Source organism: Centrocercus urophasianus, unplaced genomic scaffold (assembly GCF_019232065.1).
Source record: "Centrocercus urophasianus isolate 14NV4802_14NV808 unplaced genomic scaffold, USGS_Curo_1.0 seq_22, whole genome shotgun sequence".
Classification (NCBI taxonomy): Eukaryota; Metazoa; Chordata; class Aves; order Galliformes; family Phasianidae; genus Centrocercus; species Centrocercus urophasianus.
In genome coordinates, this window is record NW_024884778.1 from 905,490 (window position 1) to 930,290 (window position 24,801).

Here is a 24,801-nt window from a genome sequence, read left to right on the forward strand (position 1 = left end):
CCAGCCTTGGGCTGGGGAGCAGTTTGGGATGGATTTGCCATCCCAAGCAACATTCCATATAGTCTGGCTGGTTGAAAAAGAGAGGAGAGAGCTCCTGCTCCTCTTGGATGGAGACCAATCCTTGACACAGTTACTCAGATGAGCAAAGGACATAGCTGGAAAATAAGCTTTCAATACCAAGCATTTTAAACCACTTTTGCAATAGGACAGGGCAAGAAAAATCTTACATTCAAACCCAGCTGCTAATACACCTGTGTGCATTCATCTATGAAAGAGAAAAGCAGCTTAAGTACTAATGACACCCAAATTACATCTTCCCCATCTTTAATGTTTACGATTCCTAGCTCCTTTTAAGAAAAATATGTCACTAAAGCTTAATCAGTAGTATTCTGCTTTAAGAAAGGCCTTCTGAAACTGACAAGAACCACACAGGTTTTGCTTTGAAACCTACTAGAATTGGAGCAACGATGAAAAGAACATGTTTTCTTTTTTTGTGCTAGGGAGGTCATTGAAATCTCACAGGAAAATCAAACAGCAAAACCGAGCACGATCTCATCTTGCCTTGTTTGCCTGCAGTGCGGGTCTGAGCCTTCAGAGCTGCCTGTGCCCAATGTGGGTGCATCCCCCCACAGCTGTGGGGTGCGATGATGAGGGGGAGCTCTCTGAGAAGCCCGAACCCAGTGATGGCCACCAAGAACAGAACATATCCCACCCAAAACCAGGAAGATGGTTACCCTGGAAAGCAGACATTCCTTGCCTCACTCATCAGTGTCCATGTCCTTCAGCACCAATCTCTGAGCCAGAACACTGCCATAGAGGGTCTGGGCACAGTCCCAGGCTACAGCAATTGGGCAGCATCTCCCACTGCAAGGAACTGCATTGTTGGCCCCTTTTATTCTTGTTTTTAGCTCTGGAGATTTGTTCCCTATTTTCCAGCAAGTGAGGAAATGGCAATGATGGAACAGAAGAATTGGTTCTCAAGCTCAAAGAATGGCCTTCTTGGACACTGAAGTTCCTGCAGCCCTTAATCTGGAGTCACATAGAAAGCACAGATGCGATGAGCAGAAGAAAAGAGAGACAGACGAGGAGTATGGAATGTCTTTGCAAAGAAGTGAGTTTAATGAGTTTTGAAGTTCTCGGGAAGTAGGATTACAAGTTGCTGGGTTGACTGTACTACAGCCTCATCTCCTGTATTCGTTTTTGGAAAAGTCTGAAAAAAAAAAAAATGCATCAAAGACATCTCGAGTAAAACAGCAATTTTTTGCCAGAGCCTCAAGAGGCAGAAGACTAATAAAGTTTTGCAAAGCACTCCAAAGTGCTAATTGCTTTTTTACTGCATCTTACAGAGCGCTGGCATTACATGGCATCTGAGTGTGAAGAACCTCAACGGGGGCCGTGCAGTCCGGAGCTTCTGTATAGATTTTTTCAAAGATGTTTATTTCAAGGAACAGCTTTGTGTGTTACATTCTTTGGCTGTGACTTTGCGATGCTGCTTCTCTGTCTTCCCTCCTGATGTTAATAAATAAAAGCTACTCGGTTACAGCAGTCGGAGGTTTGAGATGAGTGCTGGCTGCTATGAACATTCACAGGAACACAAGAAATGGCAGTCAGACATTCAGGCAATCACTGAGCGGGAATGGGAACTCAGTAGAAAGTGGGAACATCCACGGTTGAAATTCATCCTGGCTCCAGGGGAACAAGGCACCGTTATCACCCAGTTTGAGCTGGTTAAGTAAGACCAATTTTAATAAGCCAACATCCAAAGAAAGCACACCTCACCCCAAGCTCCAAATAAACACTCCCCAGCAATAAACCAGCAGGCTCAGCAGAGGGATGAGTTATTTATCAAAGTGAATGGTGTTACTCTCCGGGAGCATGACTCCTTCTGGGATTTAGTCTCTGATAAAACACGTCACCGGGCTGCTGCATTACAGCTCCAGAGCTCAGCTCTCAGGGCTGTCAATCTCCCACCACACACAAATGCTGAGGCCGCAGCGTGGAGACAACCGCTGAAGGCCAGATTGATTTCTGTGTGCACGGAGCAATTGCATCTCCAATCAATTTTAATGGAAGCCACGAATGCTCAGTGTTTTGGAGAAAATCAAGGCTCTCCAGTCCCTTCGTATAGATTCAGATGTCCAAACATAAGAATTCAACTGGGACTTGTTTTTGACGTTGAAACATGAAAAGAGCAATCGCAGGGAATAATAAAAGCGTGCTCTGCAAAAGGCACATGCCACGAAGCAAAAGCCCGTCTTACCCAGAGTCCACACATTACCCAGCAATGATACACCCGGCATATAACCTTAATTAGCTAATAAAAGTTTTTAGACAATCTGTCTAGACTTTCTTTTGCCTGGATATAAAAATGGCTCTAAAAGAAATATATAAACAGCAATGAAAAGTCAGCAAAAAGCTTTCAAATAAGCCTCCTGCTGTTCCACATCCTCATCCTGCACTCAACGCACAGTCGTATCAGCAAAAGCCTTCATTTTCAAAGCAGAAGAGCTGCTCTCTTTGGGATTCCCACACTACAAACACCCTGCCTGTCAGGGCAGCTCACCTGCAGGACTGCCCAATGAAGCCCCAACCAGCACATCTCAACACAGCTCCCCCCCGGGGAGGGAACCCAAGCATTAGAAATAACCATAACTCCAGCTAATGCCAAGCCTAAAGATCACATCATCTTTAAATTGGCCTTTTTACCAGTGTAGCTGTGCCACTGGTGCACTGATCTAGGTAGAGGAGACACTATTTTACAATGAAGCTAGAATTTCAGCCACTGCAGAATAGCACTGTGCTGCCCAGAGCTGCACGGCACAGCCTCTGCTCTGCAGAGCAGCACCGAGACGCTGCAGAGGGAGAAGGGAGATCTGAGGAGAAACATCAGGCTACAGGAGGACAAAGTACAGACAAAAGATAAATCGGGAGCCAATTAGAGGGCTGATTAGACACATGGATTAGTGAAATTATGGGGAGACACTAAATGCATTCAGGGAATTAAATTATAACTTCTCTTCAACTAAAGCAGGCTGATAGCCACACGCAGACTTGTCCATCCAGATAAAACCTTCCATTGCTGGGCGGCCACCTGAAAGCACCGGGCTGCTGGCAGGAGAACACCCACACCTGATGGACTGCACAGAGCAGCTCTGAGATGGTCCATCCCCACAGCCTGAGAACAGAATCCCAGAGGGTAAAGGCCACAAGTGGCTCCGAGGAGCGGCACGGCAGCTGAGCTGCTCCATCAGCTCATCCAAACCCCACATCAGCCTAACCTTGCTCACTCTGGAGCCCCCAGGAGCTGCAACAGCTTGTCCTGCAAGGGATTCCTGCTGAGCAGGCTGCAGAGACAGCACAGCATGCCTTATTTTCCAGCCAAATCCAGGATACAGAGTTCATCTGTGTCATACCTGTGCTCCTCCAGACAAACAGCAACATAGCAGAGCATTCCCATCTTCCATTAGTATGGAGATAGCTCACTTATGTGGAATAATACACAGTGTTAGCATAAAATCTGATTCAAACTTCAAGCAGCATCCACACATTTGAGCTGCCTCTGTATTACTCAAAGTTTACTCTGTTTCATCACCAATGACATACATACAAAATCTTTGTAAGGCTGCTAATGATGCGAGCAGCAAGTAGCCCAAAGTGCTTGAAACACTGTCTTACTAATCAACTTTCCTGCAAACATGTAAAGAAAAAAGGATGAACTGAAGTGATCACAATTGAAGACATACCTGCCACAATTTAGCTAAGTGGGGATTTTTTTTTCCTCTGCTTGATTTTTTTCTTTTTTCCTGCACCAGGGGATGGCAGAAGGAAGGTCTGCATGGCTCCAGGGCTGGGCCAGGCAAGCAATGGAGATCACAGCGATGCACAGAGCCATCCCCCAGAGAGCAAAGGGCTCGGGGTGCCTGTCAGCATCTGCAGTCCAAGGGGAGGGAAGGAAAGGGGAGGGCGCGTGATGGAAGACGCAGCTCAGCATTATTTATGTGCTGCTGCTCCCCCATGGCTATGAAAGCTGTTCCTTGCATTAGCAAGAAGTGAAAGGGACTGGCAAGTGTGAGAGGTGTAAGATGAGGCGATATTTTGTACTTCCTCTTGAGATGCCAAATTTCCATGACAGAAACAGCAGTAACTTGCTGTGTTTGATTCTATCTTATCCCTCAGATGCAGAACTGCACCTTGAGATGGTCCAAAACGATGTTCCAACACATTTATCCCACTCTATAAAATGGACACATCCCATGGGATGAGCTCAGCGTAATCATAACATTTCTATTTTCTGTAGGGAAAGTCAAAATGAGAGCAGGGGATGCCTCAGCAGGAGGCGTTTGTGAAATGCACGTTGTTCCTCCAGGAAAGCAGACATGACACTTCACACTGAAGCTGGGTTGGGGTCACCCTGGGGTGCTGGGAGGTGGGCAGGAGGTGTGGGGAGGAACAAAGTGCTTGGAGGCTTCAGCAGCAGCCTGGCAGCACTGTCCTCAGGCAGAAAATGTGAGCTTCGGACAGAAATTCTACCTCAGAACCAAACTCAGCTCTGCTTCTGAAATCATTAATTTCTCAGTGAAATAAATACCTTTTTCTAGCCCATGCTCTATGGCAAGGCTTCCTTATTCATGGATTTTTTCCCCGCTGTGATTCAATCTTTCCAACCCCAGCTACTTCTATCAATTTTCATTTCACAGCTCTTCATCTCTCCTTCCATAACAGTCACACCTGCCCTGTTGTCCACAGACTTCTCCCTTCCTCTTATTGTTCAATAAATCCCAATCCCTCTCTGCCCCTACTACCAGTCCTACCCAAAACATCAGCTTTTGAACTTCAGCAGGACTTTCCCCCCAAGCTTCTGGATATGCATTAACTGATTTATTCTCCCTTCCCCTAACATTTCCATCACTGCTTCCCCCCCCCCAGACTTCTCTTCTTCCCAGCAGATGGCTGCAGAACGAACACGAAGGCTCTCACTCCTCTGTTCCTGCTCTGTACTGCTACCTTTACCAAGAGGAACACTTTACCCATGAGATGTAGGAAACCTTTCAACAGGCAAATGAAAAAAAGCAGCTGGATGAGGGGTGAACAGCTTAAAAAATCCACATCAAACCAAATCCTTCACTTGGGTAATGTGGGACATGCACACTGCAAGGTGCATGAGCATCCCCTGAGGCTAACTTGACTGGTAAAAATAAAGGCTCAACAGCACATCGCTCTGCTTTGGAATAACAAAGACTTAACCAATCATTTATTTTCAACTGATCCACAAGATACATTTCACATAACCATGAAAGCAGTGTTTTTTTTAAATTTGGGGTAACATTTTTAAGGGATGCCGGCAGTTATTTCTTTAGTAACAAGACTTTGCTATTTCAATTTTATTCCGCTCCTTGAAAAGCAATCTCAGAACATTCAATAAATGCCATAAAAAGGCAGATATTATCATTAAAGTGACTTATGCCACAACTGTGACAACAGACTGTTACAGCTTTCCAATAACACTTGAATTCTTTTCAGCCTGGAAAGCAGCTGTGTGAGATCACTCAGGAGGACAGCAGAAAAGTTTCTGCGTGTATCAGCACGGAATGGGTCTCAAATTTCACATAAGCAGACCCTGAGGTAGTCATAGTGTCACATCTTTATCTCCTTGCTTCTCCCCGAACTCCTCTGTATTGATTTCATGCGAGTCTATTTGAGCAGGAAGAATTACTCAGACCCCCACTCGTTTCAGCACAGAATAAAGCCACTATTTGGGCCGCAGGATTTCTGGGCACCTAAACCACGTGCTCCTAATTCCCACCCTGAGCAAGATCCTAAGGACTCCATACACTTATGCCATGCATTTACCTTCAAGCAACGACAAAATACAGGAGAATACACCTATGGCATTTATACCAACACATGGATTCTTTGTAAAATCTCATGCTTCTCTTTTGTAATCTCAAGCTTTTATTTGGTGCCTGCATCCCCCATGGAGACACAGATGCTCCAAAAGGAGAACTCAGACCTTGTTGCCCTATCCCAGCTCCGCCACATCCACAGGGATTCTCCCCATGAATCCAGACACCTGCTTGGGCTCTAACCAACACCAGTGGGAAGCCAGCAGCCAAGCAGTGCCTGAAGGACGTGGCTGCCTGCTGCTCTCACTGAGGTTGCCTCTCGCAGCAGAGCACGGCCATGGCGGCAGCTTGGCGCTGTGCTTTGGATGACGCTCCTTCCTTCCCACTGTCAGGACAATATTTAATCAACTGCAATCCAGTGCATCTTCTACTGGATCTTCACAGTATAAGATGAACCCTTCTGTGAATTATATCTGCATTTCTGTTGGTGTGAAGATACGGAGCAAGTCTCCATTCATGGTTACACTGGCAGCCAAGGCGTGTTCACCAGCTTCTAAACCAAATGGAAATTTCTGTGTTTTGCACAAACCTGACAAGATTTCATTCAGGAGTGCTGAATATTCTAGAAATAATACTATTGTTGCTTTTGCATCTCTAAAAACAGCATCAGGAAGACCTTGGTAAAGGCACTGCTGCTGTCCCAGCATCAGAACTGAACATAAGCAACGCTTGTAGTACAAAACCTACAACAGACTGCAGCACACAACACGAGTTGGTACAACTTCAGAGATTTCCCAACTGTCTGAACATGACAAAACAATTATTACTTCAGAAACACGGGAAGGAAAGCAACAGTTTTCAAATTGCATAGAACCACAGAGTATTTGAGCCTGGAAGGGGTCTGAAGGACCACCTGGTTCCAATCCTTGCAGTGTGTGGGACACCCCCAGTAGAGCAGCTTGCCCAAAGCCCACGTTTCACATCAGTGTTTGTGGCAATGCACTTCTACTTACAGTACACATCCTAAAAGCAGGGAGCAGTGCTTCAGCGGATACAAAAAGGAGAGATGTTTTATTAGTATCTAAATGCATGATAAAAGAAATCCTGAGTTTCTACGTGGCAGTAGGAATCAGTGCTCTACTGGAGATGCTGGCAGAACAGTCTCCCTTCCCTCAGAATACTGTCAGTGTGCACAGCTCCCTCCCAGCAATGATTTAACTCTCTCATGTCCTCCAGTGATAATCTGTGCTAACGGCATTCCCAAAGACAGCACAGTTCTACTAAAAAAATATGGATTCAGGGCCATAATAGACAGCTGCACAGACCTACAGGAGCCCAGAGAAACGCTGTGTGAGACACTGAGGGTGGAATGTCAACTTCCATACATTTAATGCACAGATTTTAATGGCACTCCAAAAAATGATTCATCTGATGGAGCAACACTTTGCATCTGTCAGGCGTGAGGGCAACACATCTCATTCAGCCACATACACGTGTGCATATGCATGTTTTCTGCTAGCAAATATAAATCTGGAAAAACAAGATAAAAAGAAAGGCAAGGATAGGAAAGAAATGCTGGCCAATGCCACTGCTGGAAAAAACCCCATTAAGGGGAAGAGGGTTCAGACCAGCAGGGTCCCCTCTCTGCCCAGGCAATGGATGGCTGTGGATGCTTCTTCCCCTCCTGAGCCAGCCCGGCTGCCCTGCTGTGCAGGCTGTCCCAGCCTTATGTAAGGGCTGCTGCATGGCATCGAGGATTGGGGAAAGATAGTAATTAATTAATAACAAAAAAAATTCTTCAGCAAAAAAAAAAAAAAAAAAAAAAAAAAAAGAATAAAAAGGAAAAGAAGATGAAGAGACTGTTGCAAATGCTGCGCTTTCTATGCGAGAGCGGATTAAAGTTTATTCCACCTTTTTTTTCTGTCAAGGTGGTGACGGCCTTTTAAGAGACATGGCACCACAACTGAAAGTTGTTGGGAAAAGCTGCAGTATACATAATAATCACATCAGCCCTCCAATACGAGGGCTTTAATCTCTTTTTTTGCATCTTTGGAACACAAAGCAAAATGACGAGCTGCTCCAGAATCTGCCTTTTCCATCCCTTCCAAGCGGCTGAGAACAACACCTGGATGAACTCTGGCTTGCAGACTGCTCATGGCTGCTGGCAGCCCTCTCTATGGGATACAACAGCTCTGCTTTGTGCACAGCCCCAGCCAAGCCCAAGAGCTGCCCCAGCTATGGGCAATGGGCACAGCATGGGCACAGAGCTGAGGGAAGCAGAAGGGAGGAGCTGGATCTGGGTGCCTGGTTAAAACACACTGCTGCACAGCAAAGCTGCCAGGGCACTGATCTGCAAACATGCAACTACAGAGAATCACAGAATGGCCCAGAGTTAGAAGGGACCTCAAGGATCATCAATCTCCAATCCTCTTACCACAGGCAGGGCTAGCAACCTCCGCAAGGAGGATGGGGAGAGGAATTCAGGGAGAGGAAAAGATGGATAAATGCATGCTGGATCTTTCATTTATCTGTTAGGAGGCAGTCAAGTGGTTTTTTGCTAACGACTTCAATATATATATATATATCTTACAGATAGCAATTAACCTTCTGGTACAGATTAATCTTTTAAAAAATCAAAGATGAATTAATCTTTGAAATTCGAGTATTCAGTAGTTTCATTAATAATCTGAAATCGTCCTTTAGATTTTCCGTAATTAGAGCATTCTCTAATTTATTAATCCCACAGACTGCAGAGCATGTTTCAAATCCTCCTCCCCTGCCACAATGACATATTCAAACTCGCTTGAAGCGCTCATAATAAAAGTCACTTTGTGAAGAATTATTAACTCAAAGGATCAAGCAAAGTCGTTATATACCAGAGCACATTTAAACACTGAGCATGGATAATGCTTTCTACTCATCCTTGCCATTCCTAAGATCTTGGCTGAATCCGAAACCAGTCTGGACGGAAAGCTGAATTTAGGATAATTAGCTTGCTCTGGATTCCAAAGACAGGAAGCGTGCTGGTACCTATGGACTAAACCCTTCTGTGCCAAACCACGCTGATTATGAGATACGAGGCAGCTGGCTGCAGGTGACAACAGCCCGCACATCTCAGGCTTTGGCACGAGCTGCACAGCCCCTGGGCATTGCCCACAGACACCAGCAGCAGAGCTCCATGGCAGCAGGGGGGCAGCAGGGGGGGCTTTATGGTCCTTTCCAACCAACCACGCCGTGGTTCTGTGATTCCACATTCCACGAGGCACCTGGAGGCAGGACCTCCTGGTACATTTCTGGCCTCTAGAAGAGCAGGAGCGTGCTGACAGAGACTCTCAGAACCTCACCCAGTCTTTATCTGCACGACACAGAGCTGTGGCAGGCAAAGCCTACATCACCCTGCACACAAAGCTGCTTTATGCAGGGCGTTCTTGTGGGTTTATGCTTTATTCTTTAAGAACGTTGACTTACAAGTTGACTGCATTAGCAGCTCCAGTCATTAAGTTAATTCTGTCAAAGTCTATGAAGTGATAGAGTATTATTCAGCTAGAGTTTGTCCTTGACGTAGAGAACGCATTTCTTGTAAGATTTTGCAACAGTGGATATTTGCAAATAAAGTAAATTTTAAATTATAACGAACGCTGGTGTTTATCACTTCCTATGGTATTAAATCCCAAACCATTTTCTTTAATACTGCATAAATACACATTCAAATGAACAGACAAATTCATGCAAATACAGCCTCACTACATGATACCAACAGAACACAACAGCTCTGACACCCCTCCAAAGCTCCTTCCCCCACCCCCTGCAGCCCTGGCACTGGCTGCAGGACCCAGCACATGCAATGGGTGCTACAGGGCATCACTGTCCTGTCCAGGCCCCCTCACTCCATACCAACAGCCCCTTCCCCACCTGCCCAGTGAATCCTGTCATTCAAGACTGAATTCTGGCTCAGTATTATCAGCTTTTTGCAATGGGATGGCAGGGCAGCTGCAGGATGGGACACCTGCCACTTCCTGCAGGCAGTGCAACAGGGCTTGTTCTTATAGAGTGAGGACACATTGCTGATCCTCCCTGTCACACCAGGATACATCTGTGCCCAATCCTGGAGCTGGCTCTTATACAGCTCACCGCTGATGACATCTTCTGCCTATTTCTCCCTCCTAGCACAGAGATCTGCTTCAAATGTTTCAGTTTACAAATGTTAATGATCCAGCATCGCATATCAGCTTGCTGTGGATGTACAGTTTGATCCCCAGCAATACCATCCCAAGCCCTCCTATGTTTTGTCATCTCTGGGGAAATTCAAAGCTATTTCACCTGAAGAGCAAGTTACCGAGACAAGGGTGTGAGCACATAGACACAGCAGGCACCCCTCCAGGGCAGGTCTGCCCTGCATTCTGAACCACAACCAGAAAGCCAACTGCAAAATTAGGTTTCCCGTCAACAAAATTGTGATGGCTCAAGCCTATACCACAAGCCTGAGCAGGCATAGCATAAGGCACAGCATCTCCTTGTCCTCTTGGAATATCTCCCACTCAAAAGAGATGTTCTCCAGCACACTGAAAAAAGCTTTATCCTTTAAGAAAGAAAAAAAAAAAAAAGAGAAAAGAAGCACTCAGGCAACCAGAAAAGCATTTTGCATCCCACTAGAGGCATGGTGTGCCTCACACCATGCTGCAGGGCTTTATGCCTCCTTACCCCAGGACAGCAATCCTGAGCCTTTCAGGTAAGATGTATGAGTTTTCTCAAAAGAATTGGTCAAGAGGAATGCTACAGAAAAGCAATACACCGGCAACAATCTGAGACGTGCACAGCAGCAGCATGACACGAGTCAATGTGTAGCAACAAGCAGCCTTCAAACAATTTCTAGCTGTGGAGAGATAAAAGCTCAGCATTTTCAAATCTGTCTTCTACCCATGTCAACATAATATAATGCTGTCCAGCAGAATACCAGAAGCTTGATAAGACTCAGGGCTTTCTATTTTCTCCAGAAACGATTGAAAAACACTAACATTTCAAATTCTCTGAAACTCTATAAGCAATTTAGGAAAGAGAGCACCCAGGAGCCGTTACAGAGGCACTGCAAAGAACTGGAGCAACTTTAGAATCAAATATATGTTCCAGAAAAACATAACATTTAGTACAAAATAACATCCATCACTTCTACAGCATTTTCGGGAGGGAGGACGGGTGTTGCCTACCTGCCTCTCTGGAAATTTGCATGAAGGACTCGACTCCTTTTTCTCCATAATTCCCTTCAGATGCCAAAGTGGATACATAATTCCATCCCAAAGCTTTCACAATGTCCACCATTGCTTGCGCTTGGAAGGAATCTGGAGGAACCACACGTGAGAAGAAATCATAGCGCCTGTCATCACTCAACTCTGGTGCAGTTGAGGCATAACTGATTTGTGGGATCTGTAGAGAAAAATAATTTCTGATAAATATACACGTTCACATATGCATTGCACTTGTCACAGCAGTTAGCTAAAGCATCTAGCTTCTGCTGAGCCTAAGTTCATCTTCCTTGAACCCATCTACGCTTCTCTGCCACATTCCATTGCAATGCACAAATCAAAACACCAATCTTTCCATTGAAATCGAGCGGAAAGTTGTAAAACTAGACAAAGTTAGTAAATTAGAACAAAGGCATACATGTTCACAATTACATTTCCTCCTTTCACACAACTCACTGCAACCCACACCAACCACTCCTCACTGTTGCCTTTCATTGGCATTCTGCTGAGCACCACTGGGTCACTTTGGATGCTGAATTCAGCAGAACTGAAATCCAGACCTGTTGTGGCTGGAAGCCAGAGGGAGCCTTCCTCTGTTTGTGGGAAGACGGTGGGTTACTTTGTATAACAGACTGGGATATTGTCTAGGGTTATTTTCTCCCTGATAACAAAGGCTGTGGAGCAGTTACCAAGCTGACAGTACGTTAATCCCCAAACACATTATGCAACTGTTTGAGTAACAGTCTGGGACTTCTCCTTAATTTAAGGAGCCTTCCATAATTCTCACTCGAGATGCCAAAGAAAGGGGAAAAAAGACTTGAGATATAAACAAACATGATCATATATAATGATTTTAAATCGTTAGGCTGTGGCAAGGTCAGTATTTCATGCCTCAGCCCAAGTATCTCCTGCATACTCCCTCCACTCAGCATTTCTGTGGGTATTCATTAGTCCTCCTGCCTTCTCAGCAGAGGCAGTGTTACAGCGTGGGCTCAGTGCCTTCCCTGCCCACAGAGGTCAGGGCAGGCAGCGCCAGCACAGCAGTCCGAAGGGACGCAGGCTGCGTGCCGCAGCCAAAGCAGGGCTGCAAAGCAGAGCTGCTGCTGCAGACGTAGCAGGCAAAGAGAAGTCATGCAAACAACCCGCAATTATGAACGACACAGGCACTTGTTGACACACGTTCCAGACACAGAACGTTAAAGAAGTTAAAATTGAGGCTGGCAGCAAAGAAGTGTGATTTCTTCGCTCACTGCTTTGCCTATGGGCCAGCAAAGCTTGGGGACCACTCTCAACGCACAAATAAATCAATAATGTTGATTTACTGTGGTTCTTGATTTCTCATCTAGCTCAGGGTTGCACAGAGAACACTGAGCACCTCTGCAATAATTCACGTTCCTAATTTGCTGGTGTCTGTGTTCACCACGACAGCGATTTTGGGATTGCTCTCTTCTCCTTTGTACAATGCAGCCCACAGAGCCTGCTCAGCTGCTGATCAGCTTAATTCATCACCCCATTGGATGGCGTTATATTAAGTGCAACAGTTAGCATGCTGACTTCACGGGTGCTGCTAATTGCATGAGCACCCAGAGCTGTGCTGCGATAGCCCAGTGCAGCACCATTAATTATAAATAAAAGGACAGAAGAACTATGATTTTTTAATATGTGGCAAGTGCTTGTATTCCAACTTGTAAACAGCTACTTTTTCAGCTTGAAATCAACAGGATCAGATTCTGCACTACTGCAGAAAGAGAAACTCCGACAGAATTTGCTCCAGCGCTTATATTACTTAGGAGACCTTTTGGGTTGTTTTTTTTTAAAAGTCTTTTTCCTCTGCCCATAAAATATTAAGCACTTTTGGCTGTTTAAATCACTTCAGTATTCAGAGCATATATTGGTTTCTCTACCAGCACCTCTTACAGGACATCTGAATGCAACATGAAGTCATACAGTCAGAGCAGAATTTTGGTGATGTTTTGTGTGGGTTCAAAAAGAAATCATTAAATAGAGCATTTCTACACACTTATTTCAATTAACCAAACATATATTTGGTCACATCTAAAGGATTTAATTTTCCCTTCCTCCACTGCAGCAGCTGGGACCAGCAGCCAGCAGGGCAGGAACTTGCCCAGGGCTCCACAATGGATGCAGAGGTGCCAGCAGAGGGGAGCAGGTCCTGGGCAGAGAGGATTTTAAGTAGGCAACCTTCATGTTTTCAGCAGGATTGTGACAAACATCACAGCCCAGAGCTTCTCATATGGCTTCCCTGGCCGATGTTCTGATTACAATAATACTGAATGATTAATATTGGGACCATTGCATTAGTCAGTGATTAATTAATTTTAATTTATTTTTAACATTGAGCATTATTCTTCATTTATCTCATTTTCTTCTGCTAATGAAGAAGTTCTCCCTGAATCCCTGCACCACTCTTGATTGGGCTGCTGGAAAAGCAGGGTCCGCATGAAACATTTTCATTAGGCCTAGAACCGTGTGTTTCTGAGTAAAACACGACTGAGAAAATATAAACTTGTAGAGTTTTGAAGGGTTTGCACAGTGGTAAAACCTCAGTTATCCACCTTCCTCCCCATATACTCCCACTCTGGACACATCAAAACAGATCTGCCCATGCAGTAGCTCCCTTCTCCCCAGTATCTCACTGAAGGAGGAAAGAAATGGCCCACCTGAGCCTCCTCAGCAAAGGACAGTCACTAGAAAACTTGAGAAAGGCAATTTTCCTAAGGATCATGTGCAAATTAAGATAACGCATGAGTATACCTGTTGAGATATTAATGAGCTCCCACCAGGGTAACATCAAGTTCACAGCTGGCTGCAACCTTACTTTCAACTTCCCATCAGGTTCCACTGATATGAGCTCCTGACCATGGAAAAAAATATGTATATATATATATATCCCACTTCGATAAAGCCTCTTGACTGTCTCTTATTTGGCAGAGCAGCATCAGTCTGCACAAAGTGCAAAATCCTGCCAGCAACTTCACTTTGCACAAGCAAGATGCCTGAAGACTTTGCCCTCCTCTGCTGAGCACTTTGGTGTGAGCTGATGGATGACTAACAGTCTTGAATCTGTTTAGGTCTTGGATTTTATTCACGTAGAAATCTCTCATGTCAGGATTTAATCATCAATACTTCTCTTCGTTCACCATTTACATTGCACAACAAACAGCTTCAGCATCCTGTGAACTGCACATAATTGCTTTTATTGCCTTGAAATAAAACTACTTCAAGTTTCTGACTGGCCATTTTCTCTGGGCAAAACTCATCTACAATTTTCACATTTCACTTTGTTCCCAACAGGAAGAACATTTTACTAGAGGTATAAAATGAGACTCAGTGACATCCCAGTGCTTGCATGGACAGCTGGAGGGAGATTTCCCATTGAACGCCTCCAGGATGGGGTGGGACCTGAAGCCTGTTTGTCCACAGCCAACACCAGCAGGGCATCCCCAGCCCTGCAGCATGGCTGGACAGTAACACACGTACAACAAAAACCATTCCATAATCCAAGCTCAGCACAGGTTGTCCTGAGCTGCCAATCTAGCACCATGTGTCCTGTCCTGGGGAGTCTTCCTGAAACACGTGTAAGTGGACAAATATCCTGCAATTCTTCCTGTAGGGCTGGTAAAAGACTGGGTAGTAATATTCCCAACAGCCTTAGATAATGATGAGAGCAAATCCTACTAAAGCCCTTTGATAATCCCTCTCTATTATGTTTTATTATGAAATTTCACAAGTAGTGCATATCAAGCTGATTTTTACATTCAAGAATCAAATGTTGACGATTAGACAACGAGGCAAAACAATTTGCAAAAAAGCTTTCGTGTAAATCAGTTGTCAGAACAATAAGGAACATTTCTTGGCAGCTCTGCCATGGTATAAATGGTGCAAACAATTGGCAAATCTGCTGCTGCATGCAGAAGTTACACCAAGGAGCAAAGTCCTTTGTGCCATAACAGAAGCAGCACATCTAAAGCAGGGCATTTGTATACCAGAAAACGTTCAGAAACATGAATCTATTCACAGCTCACCTCAGTTTCTCTCATTCTGCTCACCAATTACTAAAGCCTTTGGAGTTCAAACAGGGTCCTGTTTGCTCACATCCCACCTCCCTTACTTTATCCACAGTGAATTCCCAATGATGTATTAGAGATCAACACAATCAGCTACACGGGAATTGGATGGATGTTTCATAAGGTACAGGAATACAAACATAAACAACATCAGATACAAATGAGAAGCTGAGCCTGGAGGAGAAGTGCATCGAATAAAACAGAAATATCTTTAAGAGCACAAAAAGAAACACCAAGAAAAGCAACACAATACATGATTCTTGCACACGAATTCAGCCTGTATCCAAGTTGGCCCCTTCTGCCAAAGCCCAGCACTCTGTGTGAGCTCCACCTCCCCCACAGCGAGTGGGTCTTGTCTGAACCTATTTCACAGACTAACAGGACAATTAACACAGCAATTTAATTCCATTTTTCAAAGTGTTTTAAAGAGAGATTTTCAAAAGTGCTCAGCTCCTGCAATAGAGGAGCTCTGTCAGACCTTCCAACCCTCGCTCAAGCTCTTTTTCCTTTGGGGAGTTTCCAAAATTCCTTATTTATAGAGAACTATTGGTGTTCTTGACACATCATCAGTGAAAAACCAGACAAGGTCACTGTGGTGTGGACCTCTCAGCATCAGATAATTCATGAGTGACACAGCAGCAGGAGAATGAAGCAGTGCCAGGAAGGGTAATGGACCAACAGGACGCAGGGAACAACCAGGAGGAGATATCCATACATAACTTCATTCCAAGGAACTGTCTCACTGTACAGCACATATTTCAGTTCCACTACGCAGCAAATAAACTTCAGAAGCGTGGTGCAGATTGTGGGGTGGAAGAGGGAAGAGCAGCTTTTGGGAAGGACTGATGCTGAGCAGGGCAGTGCCAGAGCTCAGCAGGGCTGTAATGGGCAATGAGGCACTTCCACCTGCAGCTCCTTCATTGCCAGCACTGCACTGGGGGAAACCCATTACCAAAGGAAGCATCTCCAATGCCACTTGGGATTTCTTAAATATACAACATAAAGACCGCTCATTTTCTTACTGAATATATATATTTTTAATTTGCTTGCTTGGTTAATTGGGATTATTTTGTTTTAAATTTAATCCAGACTTGAAAAGAGCATATGAAAAAGACCCTTTGCAGGCACATAAATCAACCTTCATCCCTAGTACAACTTTCATGACAATCAAGTAGAAAGACAACTTAAATGACTTTGGCAAGTCAGGAGTATTTTCCATGTATCTACAGGGCATTTTCTGTTTCCTTTTCTAGAGCAGGTAAGTAATCCTATGAATTATCCCAGCAAAAATAATTGTAGCAATTAAGGAAACAATAATTATGGCAATTAGTACTGTCCACATAGCTCATGGGAGCATTTTATCAACTCAGAAAGCAGAAACAAAAAAAACGTAAGTGCACAATAACACGAGAAGTTCCACAAAATGGAAATACCCTCCATTGGTTCTGCCTCGGCCTGTGTCTATTTGGGGCAACCAGGAGCTTGTGGCACAGCTTGGGCTTCTGTAGCTGCAAAAGGAGGTGATCTCTTAGCTTTTAAATGCTAAAAGAACATTGAGTAGATGACTTGAAGCCAAGATCTACTGAAATAAGAACTTCATCTCTTTCTGAGGCTGTACATCCTACTGTCCTTCTCAAAATGGAGAACAGACACCTGTCTCAACAAGCTTACCTATTCTGCTCTAAGAATTTTCCATTTATACTTCCACTGTTGATACTTCCAGTCGTCTAATCTGTGCATTATGGTGCAGAGGCACACAGACAGCTTACTGTCCTACTAAATGTATTCCAGGTGGTTAAGATCTGCAAATTCTTGTACTGTGAATCAATTTATAATGAACCTACAGGCTCATTACTTTTCCTACATAGTTATAAATGAAGTTTAAAAAAAAACCAACTCTTCCATGACATTGCACTCCTTGCAGAGCAAGACCTTCCCATTTAATGTGACTGCAGTCACTTTAACCTGTTCCTATCCAGGCAGCTTCAGCACTATCAGAAAACTGTAAAAACATTAAAAAAAAAAAAAAAAAAGGAAAAAAAGAACTGCTATTCATTTTAGGAAAAAAAAAGTAAAGAAAGCATATTAGATTTTTTTTTTTTTTTTAATGCAGTATACAGTAGGAGGAGGTGCAAGAACAAAGTAGAAAGTAATATCTATGGGGCTGCAATTCCAGGCTTTTGTCCCTAATCCAAGCCTGCCTGCATTACCCCTATCTGCAGTAAGGACCCACCAAAGACCTGCTCAAGAACCTCCTGCAAACAGAACTACCAAATGAATGAAGCAGCAATGTGGGAATAACCTGCTCTGCTGAATGCTTGGAGATTTACGGTTCCAGTGAGTAACTTTTCTTGCATTTCAAAATCTAATAACATTTTTTTCAAGGGCAAAGACCATTCTTTATAGCCAAGCCCCACTGAGCAGGGTCTGTGACCCATTTCAGAAAGTTTCTGGTGCCTACAAACCATTAATTCAAGCCTTCAGACCTTTTTCTGGCCAAAGCTCCCCCTGCTTTCAGCTGCTGCAGAAGCTGAATGCCTCTGAGGAAGGCAGAATAGGGTTTCAACAGCACTGCCAATATTGCACATTATTTCAGAAACAGGTGAGGCCCAACTGGAATTAAACTGTTCTTTCACTATCTTCCCCTGTGGAAAACTCTACATTAAAAATCTCAGTCTATCGTGCAGCTTGGACACAAAAGCTTCATACATATTTAAGGCTGCTCTTTTAGGAGGCAAAAATATACTCCCACGTTTATCAAAAGACATGTCATATCCCTTACCATTCCAGTGGGATCAGCTGTTCTGTGACAGCACAGCAGCAACAGCATGAAAAAGGCATTCCCTTGGTTGGCAGATATTATCTGTATTCGCGACGCCAACCGCTATGGCACGAGCAGTTAATTCCTCCTGCATATTGCCATACTCCAAAACTTTTTTCCCCAGTGCATCTTTGGAACATTCATTTTCAAAAGAAAAAAAAAAAAAAAAACACAACCTGAAATCAGTTTTTCAATTTACAGCGAAATGGAGGAAGATAACTCAATGCACAGCTGCCTGATCTGCACGCAGAAAGTTTTCTCTCTAGGCATAAAGTTGTGTTTATGTAGTTGGGAAGAATATGGCTTCTCAGTGATCACTTCTTAGAAGCAAGACCAATTTTTACTTATATTCCCTACCTTTCAGTGCCTGTTGTTCCATCTACATCTTAACCTTTAAAAAAATTAAAGTTACTTTAAATACGATCATCTCTGTGCCTATTTCTCCAGGATTCTCCTTGCAGGTGGGACTCCCTGCTGGGCAGTGGGTCCCCTCCCTCAGTGCCACAGCTCACCCAGCTCCCATGCAAACACATCCCACAGCAGGGAGCCCCCTACAGCCCCCACGAGGGAACAACATTACTCATCTCCCACATCAGATGTGCTATGGATAGTAACGACAAAAGGACTCGTAACGTTACAAAACTTCAGCACTTCGTGTTTTTAAGTGAACATTTAAGTTGTTAAGAATTGTAGCTGGCTTGCTCATAAACTCGCAAAGCAACAACACTATAATGATTTGCAGATCTGGAGGATGAGATACGACCAGCACAGCACATTTATATCTACTAGTGCATATTCATTGACTTTACAATATTAACTAGAATATTCCTCCTAGGATACATCAGTTAGAGTATCAGCGGTGATTGCCCATCCATTGCAATGCAAGAATGCACAGCTCTTCATATTTTAACTCTGGTGCTGATAGAATGTAAGCTTGAGAGCAGTATTAAAATAATAGATGGCACTCTGCTAGAGGTAATTCGAAATCTTAACAAAGCATCAAAGCTTCTTGTCTATTATGAACTAATACTTCAAGTCAAATTTTAGCTGAACTCACAGAAGGTGATGGGAGCACAGGGACCCTCTAACCCCTCTAATAGCCACATTTTGTAATCATATGGTACCACACAGCAGCTTCTGCACTGACAGACTTATCAACCTCGTGTTGTGATTCAGATGCAGGCTACAAAATAAATCTATGGATATTCTGTCACACTTTCTTCCCGTGACACTCTGTGTCGCCTGAGATGTAATTACAAAGATCCTATAGGAAGAGAACAAAAAACCTTAAGAGGTGCATTCTGCACTGAGCCTGTGCCAAGGCTGAATGCACTTCTTGGCTGTTCGCTTCTATCACAGCTTAAGGTCTCGGGCAGATAAAACGGGCAGTGACGTATCACAGGGACCAAACTGAGGTCTGCCCATTAAATACTGCACATCACAAGCCAGCTCATATCAAAAATAAATCCAGACTGCTAAGATTACTGTTTGTCTTAACACAGGGTGTCTCAGGGGGGCAGAGGTGGGGTCCAGCACTGAGTGTGCTTACAGTGAGGCTTCCCACATCCCTCAGTCCCATAGAGGAAGAGGGAAGGCACATTCTGAGCACACATTTCAATACATCCTTGACTCAGAAGTAATCCCACAAGTTTTCAAGCCCGCTTACTACAGCCTGAAGGTCTGCACCCAACAAAGCACCCTGAGGACAGCTTCCACCACTCAGAGAAGTGCTGAGCAGAGCACCGGGGGCTGAACGCCATCTACATGGCAGCACCAGGTGGATTGCTTTTTCCCTTTTATACCTTACACCATTCCCTTACCTCACATTCAGGAAATGAGACAAGTCAGACGCTGAACAGATCGAGATGCTAATGCATATGAGAATGTTTATGTATACAAATACCTACAAAAGTATGGATATTCTCGCAGTGATCAGAACTCACACATCCCAATATAGATTCAGAAATGCTAATTATTGTTTTGAAAATAAAGCAGAACCAGAAGACAAACACGGCAAACATGCTGTTATGTTTTATTTATGTGTACGCACTGCTCCAGTCTTCTAAACACATAATTGAACCTTACATTGTCTATGCATATTTCAGAAGGTTTTTTTTAATCAGCAAGTATTAATCTCATTGATTTTGAAAGTATCCCCACAAAGACAATCAAGACCCATCTCGGCAGATAGGCTGATATGCAGAAAAGCCTGATAAGATGACACAACTTCCTGCAAGTAATACACAGATGCACCCAAAGCCAACACAGAGGAAACAAATTGCAGTAGGGCACAACATCCTTCAGAGCTCAGTTACTGGGCTTAGTAAAAGCTGTCAAGTTCAGCTCTGAGCACCTCTCCAACTGCATTTCTAGCAGAGCTTCCATATCTGTTATGCAAAATAAGGCTGTTTGTTTGCAATTTTGAAGTAAAGATGAACTTCCAGCAAGCAGCTGAATATCCTAATGAGCAAAACTGAACTCCTGTGAATGGCTTTCACTGATCAGATGTTACAAACCTAAGAATGGAACCACACAGAGACATCTCCGAGTGCGACCCACCGCTGGGATGGTGCAGCTCCACAGCCCAGCTGCAATCCCCACCATTCCCAGTGTGGATGAGCAGCACTGCAGGACAGCAGGAGGAGCCACTGCAGCTGAGCTCCTCTGTGTGTCTGAAACTCACTGATACGTCCCCAGCATCTCTACCCAGCACAGCATTAAACATGATGTTGGACTTGGGAAGCTGCTGATAAGGGATGAAACACTGATAACATCAGTGATCTTTGGCTAATGGCTGCAGATGGAACACACAGAGCAGATTATCCTGTGCATGCATATAGAGCATCCGTTCTCCCTCCTGCCATAAACTGATGCTCACAACTAGAGACAAGCTACGGTCTAAATGGATAATAAGATAAAATCTAACCTGTTGGTTCCTTCTTTTCTCTCCCCCTTTTTATTTTCCCAGTGACAACTGCTTTATTTTCCATGACAAAACACAGAAGAGAATTTCTCTGAACAAATGTGCTGAGTTCCAGAGGTATCCAGTACTTAGAGCACAGAGCTGTTTCCTACAGCAAAATACTTCTGTGCATGGGGGAGAACACAATGAAGTACTGCACAGCCTTCCTGAATCTCGTTAATAGGAAATTCCTACAAACACACCATTAAGCAGATGTATGATACGAGTGCATTCTCAATTTCAAATATCTGGAGTGAAGTCTCCATTTCAGAAGAGCACTTAGAAGCCTTTTATTCACTTGTGTTCATTACTGCTGTAGCAGTAGCCTAGTATATTTGAGTTTGTGTAATAAAATCCTTACAAGTTATTTGTACCTCTCTATTGGAAGTTACCTTCTGCTGCAACAGTGACAACCCTACAGGAGAACTCCTGCTGTTAAACTTCCATAAGAGAAATTTAACATAAGGGCTTTACTATGTAAGTTTGAGCTACATGAACTGTAGCCAAGGCTAACCTAGAACTATGAAATACACACAGTATGGTAGGAACATGGGGTGCTTTCTGTATGATGCAGATGGAAGAGGAATATGAGCAGGATTTTATTTCTAACGGAGAGAGAACTTACAAATACAAGCTTAAAAACTCAGTTAATGAGAAATCTCTCTCAGAGAAACCAGACACACGCTTAAAATTAAGCACATCTGTATCATCATTTGAACACAGTTGAGTGTCGCTCCAAGAGCCAGCAACCCAGCCCTTGTGGTGCAGGGACAGATCTCAGCAGTGAGGCTGTGAGTTGGTACTTGGTCTCCCCTGATTTCATGTTGTTTTCTACTCAAAATCAATATTAGGATGAGTGAGAAGGCCTTTTGTCTCCTAAGAGCCCAACAAGGTCCTTCAGGACAAAGGTGTAAGGCATAACGGAGAGCAAGGAAATGCAGCAAGAACGGATGTGAGAGTAGATTATAATTACATGAGAAATCTGCATGTGACATTCCTTCTAAAACACAGATGAGAATTATAGGACATAATGAAGTTTCAGTGGTTATCTATACCTTTTATTTCCCTGCATTTTATCTCTGGCCTTTTAGAAATTGTGTCATCAAGATGCAATTCTACACGTATATAAATATTTACGCCCTACCCCAGGAAAAACAGAAGGCAATCACACTTTTACCTTCACTGGCTTTCTTCACCTCAACATTATGCTTGCCAGCTAAATAATTACATTTCTTCTTATCTAACTTGTGGGAAAACAAATTTAATAACAGAAATACAGCTAGAAAGAAAAATACTTAGGGGAGAATAATTTTCAGACTTAAACTTCACAAGCTCGATAGATTATTCTGGACACTGGATAATTACTAGGCATGTCTTTATCACGAAAGTGCCCGGACATTCTAATTAATCCAAATTGCTTTCTAAGGGCCATGTTATTAGACACATGCAGAAGCAACCAGACACAGAACAGTTTTACTTTTTCTTTTTTTTAAAGGCTTCAAGCAGCTCTGCCCTTTGGTGCCCTGATGAAATCCACCCCACCAAGGCCACCAGCTCCCTTCCCCATTCCACCCTCCAGCCCAAGCTGCTCTACGATTCCCTGGAAGGGAAGCAATCTGCAGCCAACTCTACACAACAAGAACCAACCAGACAGAGCTGTGCAGGCTGTACCCCGTAGTCTTTGTAATAAATGATAAATAATGCTACCCAAGCAGAGGCGAGAGGGAGCAGCGCTTCCCAGCCACCGTGCAGGAACCATTTACCTCTCTATTTCCTTATTTTGCACTCCTCCTCATGGGAAATTATACATTTCCACCTCGTGACACCTCCAAGGGAGAATCATTCTGAAATATCCTCATCTGCAACGCAACCCCCATGGGGCTCCTTCCTCAACTTGAGCTCGTGCTTCAGCCTGCATCTCAGCTCTGCCCTGCAGCGATGAACCACTGGGAGCTGGAGTGGTGCAGTTCTCTTCCCCAGCTCTCATGGCCAACATTGAACTAATCCCCCGAGGCAACAGTGGTAAACCAAGATGCTTCTAGGATTACAGAACCACAGAAATCTCCTGTGTTTTGTATGATGTATATTGTCATCCATTCTCTTTGATATCCTCCTTGAGTACGATTTTGTGTCCTATATGAACTTATAATTTAAGTGCCTGTTTAAATGAAGGTCATGTATACAACTTTGGGCAGCAATTTGTCCAACATTCTCCCTCAGCCAACATTCCTAGCATTCCTACAAAGTCAGATAGATGTCAAGCGACTGAAGTCACGTGGAACCAACAAAATGGTACAGAAATGTTTTGCCACTCAAGGAAACGCTTATCTATGTCTATGATCCAACTAACACTAAGTAAAATCCACCAGTAGCCATTTTAAATCAATAAAGATCCCTTTCCCAGTCCTCATTTGTATCTGTTCAGCAAAGCTGTAAGACATGTTCATCCATCATTAACTGGATTTTTAGCCATTAAAAAAGAACCACAGTTTTCAACCACGTGTCCTTGTGAAGCACATCTGCAAATTCATATTCAATACGTGGGGATACTGCACACAGCTGTTCAAAGAAAACATCTGTGCAAAGCATGGCCCGACCTGCAGCAGGGCTGGTGGGTCTCTCTTCTGACACAAGAACTGCTCTGCTGGATTTGCCCTGTGATGTACGGCCATAGTTGTGTATGGTTGGGTTTATGTACTGTACAATGAAAGCAGAAGAAAATCAAGTGCAAATAAAGCCACTTTTGCCCAGATACTAAGAGAGTTGGTAGTTTTTCTCTCTCCCAATTCTCTTCCTTCAGCATGAAAAATATGCATCTGTTGGAAATCAGACTGGCAACTGCAGGACCTACATGTCAACATTTGGGACGTGCTTTCCTTCAGCAAAGTGATGTCTTGGGCTCTCCTTGGCACTGCCCTGCCTTCTGGACAGGCTTTCTGGCCGGCTCACTGCTGTGCCGCTGAGTTGGCTTCAAGCTCTGAGATCAAACTGCTAATGGGTTCCTGGGCAGCCTTGCATCTTTGTAACCTTTCTTTCCACGCTTGGCTCGTTCTCAGTTGTGGGGATTTTGCTGGCAGCTATGTCTTCAAGTTTTGCATAATTTTTAGCTGATCCATGTTCAGGGCAAGCGACCTTCGTTAAGATGAAAGAGCTCGTTCTGACCCTGAAACCTCAACAAATAAAAGATACAGAGCTCGGATCTGGAAAGCACTAAATATTTCAAGATCCCTGCTCTGTGTAACAGCATGTTAATCATGGAGCTCCTTGTGCTCATCATTACTTTGGGTTTGATCCTGCAAGCCGTTATGCACAACCTGACAGAGCATAGAAACCTATTTACTTCCAGGCACCACCTGAAGGGAGTGAACTGTTCTATGCCTGGAAATTCAAGCCTATGTTTGAGCGCCTGCCTGGCCCCAAGTCCCAGAGCCAGGAAAAGCTCTGCACTCCCCCCACCGCGTTCTGAGGCACAGACAGCAAAGCTCCCACCGCACCAAACAGGCACTGCTGCACGCAGCAACCAGAGCCCATCAGCAGCCATCTGCGTCCCGATGGAAACGCAAAGTGCTTCTGCACTTAGTCCCAATAATGCACTGCTTACATTTCTGCTTCATTGTTTTCAGAGTTGTGTACACAGAGGAATGCCATCACACAAACCAACAGCTGCCAGTTAGGTAATGCTACTGAGCCGCCCCTCCCTGCCATCCAGCTGCCACCAACCTGCGCCCAAAGCCAGAGGGACCCGGAGGACCAGGGCAGCACAGAGGGCCCTGCAGCCCCAGCCAGCCCTCGCCCCATCCAACAGTGCTGCTGTTCCATCCCTCCATTAATGGAAGAAACCACAATT

At 44.1% G+C, this 24,801-nt stretch overlaps 1 protein-coding gene across 1 annotated transcript in view; it reads right to left on the reverse strand.

Annotated features, from left to right (window-relative positions):
- Nucleotides 1-24,801, reverse strand: part of GRM7 (glutamate metabotropic receptor 7) — a 212,188-nt gene that overhangs the window by 126,145 nt on the left and 61,242 nt on the right. The window contains exon 2 of the mRNA XM_042823557.1: nucleotides 11,048-11,264. Coding sequence (XP_042679491.1) covers nucleotides 11,048-11,264 — 217 coding nt within the window. The remainder of the gene's footprint in view (nucleotides 1-11,047; nucleotides 11,265-24,801) is intronic.